The sequence below is a fragment of the Galeopterus variegatus genome, unplaced genomic scaffold (assembly GCF_000696425.1).
Source record: "Galeopterus variegatus unplaced genomic scaffold, G_variegatus-3.0.2 Scaffold1465, whole genome shotgun sequence".
In the NCBI taxonomy this organism is placed as follows: Eukaryota; Metazoa; Chordata; class Mammalia; order Dermoptera; family Cynocephalidae; genus Galeopterus; species Galeopterus variegatus.
Genome location: NW_007727576.1, coordinates 38,583 through 53,002, shown reverse-complemented (window position 1 = coordinate 53,002; position 14,420 = coordinate 38,583). Strand labels below are relative to the sequence as shown.

Here is a 14,420-nt window from a genome sequence, read left to right as displayed (position 1 = left end):
CCTGGTCCGGTACAGGCGCGACACGGAGGGTTGCGATCCGTTGCCGGACACGGAAAAAGAAAAAAAAAAAAAAAAAAAAAAGAAAATGTGAGTTGCCTAGGGCTACACAGCAAGAAAATAGCAGATCTGGATTTTGAATTCAAATTCATTTGCTTCCAAAACTAATGTGCTTTCCTCTATAGGGCATTTCTTTCTATTCTAATGAGAACCTGGTATTGGAGCTAGGCTCAATCTATAGATGAACAAAATATTCAGTCACAGAAGATGTCAAGTAGAGTTTTGCAGACCAACCTATGGAAATGTGAAAATGTGCGGAGAGACATGAGATTGCAATCCATATTAGAGCCATGATGTGGAGAGTCTTGAATAAAGGTTAGGGAGTTTGGTTGTTAGCATGTAGAACTGTCGACAGTTTTTATTGTCACAGGGTGGGAGGAGGCAGTGTTTGCTACTCGCATCTAGTGGGTGGAGGCCAAGGATGTGGCTAAATATCTCACAATGCACAGGAAAGTCCCTATAACAAACAGTTATCTGGTCCAAAATGCCAAAAGTGCTGATGTAGAGAAACTCTGATGTAGATAATGGGACTCCATTAAGGTATTTTAAGTAAGAAAATGAGTGGCATGATCACTCATGTGAAAGATCACTCTACACCAAAATTAATGGAAAATTGGAATTAGGATATGACTGATGGCACACAAGACAGTTAATAGATTATTGTAATAAATCTACAAAGGAGATAAGGGCAGTCACTGAGATAAAAAGAGATAGAATGAAAGATACTGCAGAGGTGAAATTGAAGTTGTGATCAACTTACTCTCTTCTCTCTTTCCAAAGCACCACCTAACATCCAAGGATTAATTCCATATTTTTAGCCTGAGTAAACAGTCAGATGATAGTGCCATGTACTGGTCATTCTTCTGAGGGAATAGTTAGCTAATTTGAGTTTTGAACATATTTTCTTGGTGGTGTCATTGAAAATTAATATCTGTGAGATAGATATTGTCTAGACTGGACTTGAGAATAGAGGTCCTTAGTTTGCAAGGAAGGTCACTTAACAAATGTAGATTTGACAGAAATATGCATATCTTCATAGATATAACATCAGGAGCCTAGGTAAGATGAACTTTTTAGAGTCAAGCAAAAATAAGGAAGAGAGCTGAGGACAGAACTATGCCTCATTTCCATTTAAAACCCCTACATTTACTTAACAGGAAAAGGAAAAGGAGTATCTGACCAGCATAAATAACTCAATAAACAATTTCTAATTGAAATAGTAAATGAATTAGGAAAAGAAACTAAAGAAGAGAGATAAAGGAAAATGGGAATCAAAAGTGTGCTATCAAGAAGGTAGGGACAATCATTATTTAATGTTATAAAGAAGGTGAACAACCAGCTTGAAGACTAAGAAAAGGGCTTTAGTTATGAAGATTAAGAAGTCTTGAGCTATAGGGGCTGAAGTCAGATGCTCATGTGCTGTGGTAAAGATGCTAGGTCAGGTAGGGTAAAGTTTGCAGGAGAAAGGAAGGAAAAAGGTGGAGAAATGTGGATTCTAAACAATCTGATGCTTTCTTAGCCAGATCATATTTATTTCTCCTACTCACCTGCAGGTAACTAAGCATGTATTCTTATTGAATAAGGTTAAATACTTGTAAGATTTGTAATTGAGAAAATATAACAGGAGTAAAAGTAAAACCCTCCTGCAATTTTGGTCGTGTGTCTACTGCTTTGGGCTTCTAAATGAAGTAAGAATTTGGAGTATATAAAAACCATACAGAGTGCAGAACTACTCCACTGTTTCTCAGATCAGGCCAGGAACTGGAGCAAGCTCAAAAGCTGGTTAAAAATGCAGATTTACCTGGAAATTCAAAAAATGGTTTGTGAATCTAGATGGGATTTGAAGAATTGAATTTTTCAAAAGCTTCCCAGGTAATTCTGGGAAATAAATGTTGAGAAACAATGGATTCTAGCCCACTCTCCTCATTTCGCCCGTCAGGCCAAACTAAATGACTTATCCTAGGTTATAGAGCTCTTTCAGTAGACATCCTGAATCTGTCCTGCAGTGACACACTGGGGATCTAGTCTGTTTCTGTTCAATTGATGTATGTCACAGAGCATAGCACATTGCCTTCAAGGTCATTAAGGTCAATATGTAAACACATGCTCAGTATGTCACTTAAATATATGTTGTACCAGTTTCAGGATGGAAGAACATACATGGGGACTCTGGCACCCTGATTGCATCCTCAGAGCCATTTTTTTGTATGTTAAAAATGTTTCTTTTCTCTCCTGGATAAAAGTCCTCCAGGAACTGGATGTCATGTGGAGAAAGGATGTGTCTAACCTCTAGGCCTTTGCTACAGATATAAAACCTCAGCTATAACTTCTTTTCAAGGTCAAATTGCTCAGCCTAACTATTTTACCTTCTAGGAGAATATGTTGTTATGACCACTCATTTCCACTTGAAGAGAAAGATTGGCTATTTTGTTATTCAAACATACCTGCCATGCATAATGACGGTTATTCTCTCGCAAGTCTCCTTCTGGCTCAACAGAGAGTCAGTACCAGCAAGAACTGTCTTTGGTAAGTGCCAATCAAGACATGCATTCAGGGGTCTGGATGGTGAGTTATAGTGTGTCTGTGACATTGCAAAGAGAATGAAAAAATGATTATACATTAAAATCTGACGATTGTATAATAGAAAGACTTAAGGGATTGCCATTCTCATTATGATATAGTTTTTACAAAAAATACTTTAAGTAGCATCTGTTTTAGTGTGTATGAATAGATAGGTTAAATGAATGTTTGATTTGATATTCTGGGATAGAAATGGAATGAACTAGGCATAAAATGCATGATACCAGATTACAAACACATACATAGAAACCTTAATATTTAAATCATGTATTTAAAATACATAACATGTATCAGTCCATTTTTGAGAATTTTAGAAAATATCAGCAGAACCATTTCCTTAAATACATAAAAGTAGGTAGAGTTCATTAATAACCATCATATCAGCAAAAGGATGCCTCACTTTAACGTGTACACTCCTGAAGAGTTACTAATATACTTTTTTCTACTAAAATATTTTAAATGAACTAAACACTTCAACGTAAGGCAATCTAATAGAGAACTATTTAAAGGGTAAACAACATGGAGTTTACTAATGGAGAAACTTACCTCTCAGCGTATTATTTTGGAGCTTGTTTTTTATATACAGAGATATTTCCTGCTTGTATCCCAATACACTGTCTCAATTACACTTTCCACACTGGTGAAAATGCAAGATTTCACTACAGTAAATTTATTTTATCAATAAATTGATTCATTTATTCTATGAGTTTTTATTTGAAACCTACTGTGAGTTACTACCGTGACCTAGGCACAGATCGTAATAGTGAACTAAAGAAACCAATCACCTTTTGAAGGTTTTATCCTGGAGCTTAAAATTTGAATGACCATAAAAATCATAGATAATATTTACTAAGTCCTTTTATTCCAGGCATTGTTCTATGAAATTAAACTATATTACCTTATTTAACCCTCAAAATACTATATAGTCTTATTGTCCCTATTTTATAAAAGTGAAAGCTGAGGAACAAGAGATTCAATAATCTACCCAAGGTCAGAAGCAATCAGGTGAAGAAATCAGGAATGAGACCCAAGAACTTAGCTCTGGAGTCTGACCTCTTAATTAAGATGCCACATCATCATCTCTGTGCTATCCTGCTGCATGGATAAGACATGGAATGTGGTGGTCATGCTCATTGTCATTCAACTGGAAATAATGTCCACATATTTATTGGTGAAAGGTGCAATTATCAAGGTTCATTCCACAAATACCAACTAGGCATCTGCTGTGTTTAAGACCTGGTGCTACAGGATAATAAATAGCCTGAAGTAGTGTAAAATCTAAACTGTGGATTTTGTGTTGTATTATCCTTTAATACTATGCAAGTTATGAAGAAAATCAGTTCTCAGAAAAAGAGTAAGACTCTGCTACAAGTGCCCAGAAATGTGTCTCTTCTTCTGAACTTGGCAAGGTTCTTCCAGGTTGGAAACCACCAAATCTTTGCTCTGACAATAGCCTAAGAACACAGCAAAATTAAGATCCAGAATAATTCCAGCTACAGACCAAAAGAACAGTTCATTTCGATCTGTTCTTCCTTATTACCATTTGTCGATATTAACTAGTGTTGAAACCCTAAAGACTGAACTCTTGTTAATATGTTCACTTCTATATGTATATAGAGAGCCCTTTACTCACTAGGAAATTTTTTTTTAAATGAGAACAGATAACATAATTATTTTATTTGTTTTGATTTAATTTTGTAGAATGAGCCAAGCACTGTCATGAAAAAATATTTATTTAATTTTTTTAATTTTTTTTTTTTTTTTTGGTGACTGGCTGGTACAGGGATCTGAACTCTTGACCTTGGTGTTACAAGGTAGCACTCTAAGCAACAGAGCTAACTGGCCACCTCCCCAAAATATTTTTTTTTAATTGATGACTTTTCTCCCCTCTCACCCTATCCTTTTTATTTGGAAAGTCTCTAAAGCATTTCAGGATGTTTTATAAGTCAAAACATTGCTCCTAACATTTTTAACAATCTTATATCTCAATCCACTCATGTCCTTTTGGGTGAACATAGCTGTATATCTGTAAACTCAGTTGTGGCAAGTATTTCCGTACATCAAGTGATATGTTTCTAACATTTTAAGTTTAATGAAATCACAATTTACAATTTTCTTAGACCTTTAGCCTTTTAACATTTATGTAGTTCATATGTTTCTATTCATTTTAGTTGGAACTCAGCACATTTCTCTGAGATCTGTGAGATGCTGGAGGATCAGGGGTTTTTAAAGAAATACCAAAAGAAGAATGTAAACAAAAGTTGTACTTTATAATAGTTTATTAAAAAGCATCCAGAATGCAACAAAATTGAAGACTATGTTATACCTTAAAAGACGACCATGTTTTTGGCCTTCCATGCTGTCTCTCCTTTGGAGGCAATGTGATCGTGTAACTTTGCTGCCTAATAGGTCCAAGTTTTAGGTGCAATCTCATCACCTACCAGCTGTGACATTGGCCAATTTACTTCATTTATCTGAGGTTCAGTTGCCTGTGAAATGAGAGCACAAGGAAAGTGAAGTAGTGTTGCTTAAAATAATTAAATGAGAAAAATAAAGTAAAATATATAAATCGTCAGCCTCAATACTTAGAACTTAATCACTGTTCAACACACTTTTGTTCCTTTCCCTTTCTCTATAGCAGAAGTTGTAAAACAACCACACACACACACCTCTGTTTATACTACTCATAATTGCTCTTAATTTATGGATACATGTGGTTTTAGAATACCCATTCTCAAATTACTTCTCACAACTGCCTATATAAACCAAAATTTGAAAAAGTGGAATTCTCTGTAGCAGGGATTTATCAAAAAGGACTGAAGTTGTCAATAATGATAGTCATTAATTTTTTTCTTAATAAGTATCAGGCTAAGTGCTAAACACTTCGTTACGTTATTATATTTAATAATCACAATAGCTTTCTCAGGTAGACTTATTCAAATCAATTTGCAAGGAAAAATAATAACAACAACAACAAAAAAAACCCCAGAAGCTCAGGTTTGTGAGGAAATTTTCCCAAGGTCATTAAGCTCAGAACTGGGATTTGAAAGTAGACTGCTCTGTTCCTCAAATACTAACTTTTAATTACCTTGTTATTTACTAAAGTTAATATTGATATGTAAATTTGGGGTCAGTTTTCCAACCAATGCTGCATAAGCCATTTGCTGGTTATGTAATATGAAAAATGCCACAGAACTTTCTGTAAGACCTTTAAATCTCAAAGTAAGTCTATTTCCCACAACTTTGATAATGTGTCTTAAACTCAACTTAATAAAAATTTCACAGTGTTTCTTCTTAATTATATCACTTCCTAATGTAGTTACAAAGACCATTTACCTTGAATTTCATGGAGAACTTAGGCATACTGGTTGGTTTAAAGCAGCTTACAAAAATTAGCTGCCTACCATCTGTGTGACCCTGCTGATTTACTAAAATTAATCAAAAAGGGAGGAGGAATCATAGAGATGAGTTTAGACACGTGGGATGACACTATCTTCCATGGCAATACTTCATCTATAATTTTTAAAATGCTTTCATGTATTATTACATTTAATCCTCACAGTGAACTTGTAAATAGGCAGAAATTTTCCCCTCCTAGAATCTCAAAGATGGTATAAACAAGAGAGAGAATGATGGACAAATTATCCCTTTTACAGATATGGAGACTGAGGTCCCTACAAGTTAATTCATTTACCCGGGGCCATAGAGCTAATAAGTGGTAAGACTGGGAACAGTTACTGGAAGAGATCAGGATCATTGCCACGCAATGTGGCCTGACCTACCCCAACTGGGCTAAAGTGAATTGCTTTTTAAACATTTTCAAATGACTTAAAAGAAATCTTACAGTACTATGACTCAGTACCTAGTAAAGTGCATTGCATGGAGTAGGTTGAGAATATTAATTTGTTAAATGAACATTAAAGGCTTTCATCTTTCATGTACTAAATTATATAATTATTTGAATAAACTAAAAAAACCCGAACAACTTCAGAACTGCTTTGAAGAGAGGTTATTTGAATCGTTAGGGATGGAATTGCACTATAGGGAAAATGAGGCAGCACTAGTAAACAGGGAAAGATTGTGGACATTTGAATCAGACAAACTTGTATTCAAATTTTGGTTTTGCTCCTTCTTAGCTGTGTGACCTCAAGCAAGTTACATAAAATTAACACCTTCCACCCCCACACACGTTGGTTTCCGGAATTTCTTCAAAAGAAATTTAGAATCAGAAAAAAATAGAATAAAAGTAAAAGACTTAATGATATGGCAAATTATCATCCTCAAATAGTTAAATTGTCTATCAATTATCAAAAAGTCATTGGTTTCATGGGATACACAAGTAGAATATTAAACAGAGCTGAGGGTCTAGAGATTTCCTGAGGATCAGAGGCAGTGAAGATCTATGATTTTTATTCCAGGAAATGGGTGAAGGGAGAAATGTTTTTTCCTATCCCACCTAAGACTCCATTTTAAGGTGCACATTAAAAGGAGTTCACTATCTTATTAATAGGTCCTCAATAGCAGAGCTGTTTATCCCTCCAAGATGCCCCCTCAATATTGCCATACCATGAACCATAACCTACACTGGGGTTAAAGTAGTACTCATTCATCCCAAATCAAAATGGGATGAATTAGAAACCACACTTTGTACATGGTGCTGTTGGTGTCCCTTTGCTCAAGTAGGCTGGCATCCAGTGATGAAATTCTGTAGCATGAATCTACACATTCACTTAATTTCATTCCTTACAGGAGTAACAACAGTGCTCACCATGACAACGTTGAGTATCAGTGCCAGAAATTCCCTCCCGAAGGTGGCCTATGCAACAGCCATGGATTGGTTTATTGCAGTGTGCTATGCCTTTGTGTTCTCAGCTCTGATTGAGTTTGCCACAGTAAACTATTTCACCAAGAGAGGTTATGCATGGGATGGCAAAAGCGTAGTTCCAGAAAAGGTAAATGCTTTAATAGTTCCTGTGATATATCACTATCATGTCTCTTTAACCCTGTGTGATGGAATGTTTGGGCCCATGGGATTGGATAAAGCCTGAAAAGAGGGGAATAATGAGGGTTTGTTTTTTTCTTATGTCATAAGTGATGAAGTGCTATGCAAATTTTGTTATTATTAAGAGGGGAAGTTATTTGGGTGAATAGACATGCAGAGTAGAGGAGAGATAAAGGACAAACATGAAGGTAAACATTTCTACTCCAATATGCTTTCCTATGTATGGTCTCTATTAATTTCAGAACAAACATGACATTAGGAGCAAAACTTAACAAAATCCATCATTTATGAAGTGCATTATAATTTTTGTAACTTGAAAATCATAGTCTCTTGCTATTTTTCTGAACCTAATAATTTTGGTCATAAATTTATAATTATAATGCCTCAATAGAATTGACTTTGCAGACTGAACTATCCCCAATTTTCAGTGAAGTCAAGGGCAGGCACATTTTCTCATTGCAAAATAGAGGTTTACTTTAAGGATCATAACACATGGAAATTACCAATACATTCCTCATGGTAGAAAATTCTCAACTGCTGCTAAAGAATACTGCTGCTCCCCTCAGTTAGAACCTATTGTAGAGTAAGGATTTTAAGTCACAGCAAGGGAGGGTATTTCTGTTTCTGGGATTTGAAGGAAAAGCATGCTAAATGCAAGTGAGCCTTGGGATGGTGGAAAGAAGTGCAAAGTCAGAGAGACAGAGATTTTGAAATTCTAGAAATAGTCTAGGAGGAATTATTCCACAGCAGGTTTCCCAAATTCTGTTCCACAGAATACTAGGACCCTGAGATAGTCCCTGAAAATTTAGTTCTGTGGTCAAATCCACTTGAATAATGCCGCATTCTGTATCACAGTATATTGAAGGGTCTGAGAAGGTCTATAGTAAAGAAATTAATTTTATTGTGTTTATCCCACAGTTACACAAACAAACTAGATAAAAGAATCCTTTTTGGTGGTAACATCTACCATATTTAATGAAATATAAGGTATTACTGATTAAAGGATGTAGCATTAATTTATAAGAAAAAAAATATGCTGACAAGTAAAAATTCTTTTAGATTTACCCTTCACCCACAGATGAATGAATTAAATCCCCCAATGATTTCTTACTCAAATAGAAGCAAAGAAGGTTCTGTGGAGGATGCACTATCACAGCCAACATGTGCTAGAACCAGGCCCTCAAAATTCATCTTGCATTGAAACATGCTTGTCCAGTATAAAAATCTCTGCATTTGCAACCCAAGAAACTTGATTCAGGTTCAGTGGAGAGAAGAGACAGGGAAAAGGGATTGTATTTACCAGCTGGTGAGAGAGTAAAGACAGCATCATTGCCAAATACTTGCCTTAGCTGCTACTGGCCTCTATATGTCCTAGACCAGATGGCAGCCCAAGGCAGACAGAGCCAGACATGGAGATGGGTGACATAAGATACTACCAATTTTAAGACATAGCCCAGATTAATATATGTGAATTTTTTTAAAAAAAACACATGTTACAATCACTGAATTACTCTACTAAGGTTCTTCAGAATTAGTGATATACAACTCAAAAGTGACCTTATTTTATAATGAAGTAATACCAGGAAAAAAGAAAAAGCTGGGCATTTTCTCTTTTTAGTCCTAACATATGCTTAAGGATTTGGAGAGGAGAAAAAGCAGCAGATAGACCATAGAGTTGGATGGTAAACAAATTAGCCTGTTAAAATCCCTGATGATTGTGCCTTGTGAAAAACATCCAGTCTTCTCAACGAAATATTTTATTCTGATTAGATAATGAAAATACAAATTATCCAGGGAGTATCAGGTCTGGTGGTTCAAGTTTAGATGACCATCAATGTTATCTGCATAGTCTTTTTTAGCAAAATCACTCAATAACCAGGCTCCACCTCCTAACATTTCTGGCTCAGAATATGAGATTGTGCCCAGGACATTTATTTGCATTTTCAAAAATGTTAACTGGTGATTCAATATGCCCAAAAGAATGGGAACTACTCTTCTAGACTTGCAGTGTCCATCAGAAATATATTGTGAGCCACAAAAATAAGGTATGTTTGTAATTTTAAATTTTCTGGTAGTCTTATTTACAAAGTATAAATAAACAAGAAGAACTAAGCTTGATAATATAATTGAGCCCAATACACATAAAAATATTAGTTTTAGATCATGTAACCCCATACAAAACATTATTGAGCAGGTATCTTACATTCTATTTTTTTTCCATACTAAGTCTTCAGAATCCAGTGTGTACTTTATCCTTCCAGCACATGTCAAAGAAGACTAGCCACGTTTCAAGTGCTCAATATTCCCACATGACTAATGGCAACTGTATCAGACCACATAGCTTTAAACTGATCCACTTCAGTTTTTTAGAAATGTCTGTGTGAGACAAATCCTAAGTAATGCTGCAGTTGTCAATCATTACACAGATAACATTGTTTTTAGTGAAAATGAACAAGAGTCGAATTCAGGATACCCTCAATAACGCTGCTTTATTATTTGTCCATTTGAACTAAAAGAAGCAGCAGCGAAAATAAGAATTGGCTTAGCAATTTATTGCTGCAAAACGAACCACCCCAAAACGTAGTGGCCCGAAACAACAGTCAATTACTTGCTCATGATTCTGAATTTGGGGCTGGAAAAACCTGGTGGTTCTTCTGTTAATCTGACCTGGGCAATGACTGCAGGGAGCTGGAGGCTCCACCGTGGCTAGAAGATCCATGATGGCCTATATCCCACGGCTACGGCTTGTTGCTCACTGTCAGCCAGGCCTCGCACTGCACATGGCCCCTGGGCATTTGTTAGTCAAGTCTGGACTTCTTCACATGGCAGTGACATATTTCCAGAAGGTGCAGGCTGAGACTGACAAGCTTCTTGAGGTTAGGATCCTAAGCTTGCACGGTATCACTCTGTCAAAATCACAAGTCCATTCTAGATTCAATGAGTGGGGAAATAGACTCCACCTCTCAATGGCAAAGGCTGTAAAATAGTCTCTGCATTTTAAATTTATCTTAATTAGACAGTCATAAATTTACTTTTCTTAAATTTTTAAATAAAACACAGATTTGGGTTCCAAGTAAGGGTCACTCTGCTCAGCAACTTCTAATTTTGTTTCTCACAGTTTACTAAACAAGATGCTTTACTCTTTCCTTCTACAGCCAAAGAAAGTGAAAGATCCTCTCATTAAGAAAAACAACACTTATGCTCCAACAGCAACCAGCTACACCCCTAACTTGGCCAGGGGTGACCCCGGTTTAGCCACCATTGCTAAAAGTGCAACCATAGAACCAAAAGAAGTCAAGCCTGAAACAAAACCACCAGAACCCAAGAAAACCTTCAACAGTGTCAGCAAAATTGACCGACTGTCAAGAATAGCCTTCCCCCTGCTATTTGGAATCTTTAACTTAGTCTACTGGGCTACATATTTAAACAGAGAGCCTCAGCTAAAAGCCCCCACACCACATCAATAGGTCCTTTCAGTCTCATTCTGTTGTTCAGTCCTCTGCACTGGGAATTGCTTTCTGTTCTCAACGCAGTAACTCCTATCTGCTTTATTGCCTCTGTCTTAAAGAATTTGAAGATTTCCTTATTTCCATAATTCATATAAGAACAAGAGACCCCTGTATGGCAGTCCAGAGCAGAGCAGAGTATACGGCTTGAAGACAGGATTCTGAGAGAGGTAATGAGACAGAAAAATCGTGTCAGAAGGAGACAGAATAAGAGAGGAAGGGAAGGGGAAGAAGGTCCAAAGATATGAGGAAAAGTAGAAGAAAAAGAAAATTAGCTATAACTCCTAGGTCATTTGTAGATATATATTTCCAAATATTCTAAAAAATATACTGTATATGACAAAAATATTTTTATGTGAAGGCGTTTAAAAGAATAAATTATAAATATTTAATGAAAAAAGTTTTAAAAAATCGATGTCTTTATTGCACATATTATGCTGTTCTTACATTTTTTTAAACTGATGTATAGCTTTAACATTTTGTTTCCAAAGCTAAAAATCCCCATTCTTTCTCCTTTTAAAAATTCCAATGTGCTATTTTGTTGTTAAATGCTATTTTAAAATTCATGGAGATTTCATAGGCAAAGGTGCAGTTGCTCACTGTAGAGTTCATTTAATTTAATGGAGAGAAATGCTTTAAATAGCCTACTTTATATAATCTGAACTTTTCCCACTAGACTTAGGGAAGAATCATTTTAACAGAAATGTACACTCAATAAAAACTAAAAATAAATAAGTAAATAGAATAAAATAATTCTAAAATATTCATTTTCCACTGTATCTATTTCCAGATTAGCACATGGGCCCAATAATCACTTGATTCTCATTAAGAAGATGTTTTTAGAGGGGCAAAAATATTTTGCAAGCTCAAGAATTGTTGAATGTATTCTTTTATATAACTACATTAAAAGCTTTAGATTGAAATTTATGATGAGTAATGAGAAATAGAATATAAAATTATATATGTAAATATACGGCATGGGATTGTACATTTTTTACTTTTTTAAAATTTGCGTTCTTAAAATATTGTGTAGTAATCACCATTTTTAGCTGTTAGAATGTTGTTAAATACTATGGAAATACATTTAGAGCCTGAATTTAAAAACAAAACAGCCTGGAGGAATCATACAGAACTTGAAACATGCAGGTGTGAGGTCCACTTATGCTGAGAAAGTTTATGCTGTGAAACTGTTGTCCGGTGTTCAGTAATAGATCAACTGCTATCTGCTCAAGCCATGCCACACTACATTGCCCTATTTTAGGCTATTATAACATAGAAAAGAAAATGGGAGGCATTAGTTGGAACTAGAAAATCAACAGTATGTTATTACTATTCTTGCTGATAACAACTATTTCAATAAGTGTTGTACCATATGTAGCATTAATTATAAAATACATGAAAGAATGTATAAGAAATAGCTTTTACTGAGTAATATTACATTTTATTTATACTGTAGCAATATATTTATAGGTATACTATGTAAGGGCTTAAAATAAAAGAGGTCCATTAACATTTCCTATAAAAATTCTAGTCTGTTTCATTACTGCCCAGGTGTTTTAGAGAGAAATATTTATGCAGAAGGTATTTTTGAAGTCTCCTTTTGTCTGGTAGAATTTTGCAGATATTTAAATTTAGCATTCAGAATCCACAGGTCAGGTCATGCTCTAAATACATTTAGAACACAACATAAACTTGTTAGCTTAATTGCCAAATTAGACAATTGGGATCCATACCCAAGTTTTAAGCAATGTTTTTCTCAAAAAGCTGCTATCCAATGATATAGGAAAATACACTGTTTTCCTAAACAAACTCTGGTTTTCTTTTTAAATGTGCTTCATTGTTTGATTCGATTCTGCCTAAGTTTCACAAGCTAGGCCAATAAAGGCTGAAACAAGGACATTTCATCCTCTGGTATCATGTGTAGATATTATGTATAGAAAATAAAATAAATTATGGCTCTAACTTCTATGTTGCTGTTTATCTTGTTATTTTTCGGCGTTAACCTAATGTGTTTTTTGAGAGTATTTTATCTTCCAGACTCCTCATAGCTAACTTTTGGTCTGTATTTTGCTCATTAGATGTGAATATTTCTTATTAGTCTGCTTTCTGCTAGGCAATGACTGCATTTCTATCATTTCTTAGTTTGTTAGTACATGTGGATAGTATTCTATTGTATAAATTGATTGCACAGTTTATCAAGACAAACTATTCTATGTAGCTTTTCTACAGTGCTTTGTTAAACCATGTGATACTAGTTAAGTCTTCCTTAAAAATAAAGACACACACAGAGGACAGTTCCTGTTTACTCCCAGGAAATTTTCTTAAAAGATGACACTGAATGTTTAATGCACCGTAGTGCAGTGAAGTGGCAATAAAACCTAACACGAATCAAGGTTGTTTATGGCAGATGCATGTATTGCTTTACAGAGTTTAGCAAAAGCTCTTAATTTTATGTCACACTGTATTCTATTATAATAATAAAGCTAACATTATTCAATAATAAAATGGGATACTGACTCTCTTTTCACATTATCAAAAAAACCTTCCATTGCTCCATTGTAACACATTTTCAGGTTAGGAGCTCCTAGAAGTACCAAGTGCTAGCAGGAATCTAAATCATGTAGAAGATTTTTGAAGATGTAACAATAGTATGATCCTAAACCATGATTTAAAAAGAATTACTTCAAAAAACAAAAATTTATTAAACACTTGGTATCTGGTATTACCAGTAGCACTTCGAAATTTATAAAACATAAACTGAACAGTCAAAATGCTAAAATGATAGTGGGATTTGTTCATATCTATTGTTAATACAAGAAATTTATTTTCTGATTTACCTCCAGACACTGTGCTTTAAATGTTTTGGAGGAGTCATCTGAGGATTATAAGAGGATACTTCAAACAGTTGTGTACAAATAGAATTTAAAGATAATATGAATCTTTCTATGAACTTTTTGATGTATACTTGTAGTTTTAAGAGTTCTCCAGGTAAATCTTAGTATGTAACCAAGGCTGAAAATCATTAGCCTACATTGTTATTATTTAGACTTTTTAAAATTAAATGTATTAGTGTTTTTATAACCAGTCATATCAAAGTAAAAAAATTTTAGTCACTTGAAAGACAGTAGAAAAATCATTTCAATGATATACCCAGTTTCTACATACCAGACCACATAGGAAAAACCTGTGTTAAATGTTGTTCATGCCAAAAAACATAAATTGTATTTTAACAAATAAAATATGTGTCTTCCTAAAAAAAGAATTTAGGACTTATA

The 14,420-nt window shown here is 34.8% G+C and overlaps 1 protein-coding gene across 1 annotated transcript in view; it reads left to right on the top strand.

Annotated features, from left to right (window-relative positions):
• The window catches only part of GABRA1 (gamma-aminobutyric acid (GABA) A receptor, alpha 1), a 59,148-nt gene extending 45,498 nt beyond the window's left edge, over positions 1–13,650 (top strand). The window contains exons 8-10 of the mRNA XM_008577234.1: positions 2,431–2,583; positions 7,387–7,589; positions 10,795–13,650. Of these exons, the coding sequence (XP_008575456.1) occupies positions 2,431–2,583; positions 7,387–7,589; positions 10,795–11,106 (668 nt within the window). The 3' untranslated portion in view covers positions 11,107–13,650. The remainder of the gene's footprint in view (positions 1–2,430; positions 2,584–7,386; positions 7,590–10,794) is intronic.
• The last annotated feature ends 770 nt before the right edge of the window (positions 13,651–14,420 follow it).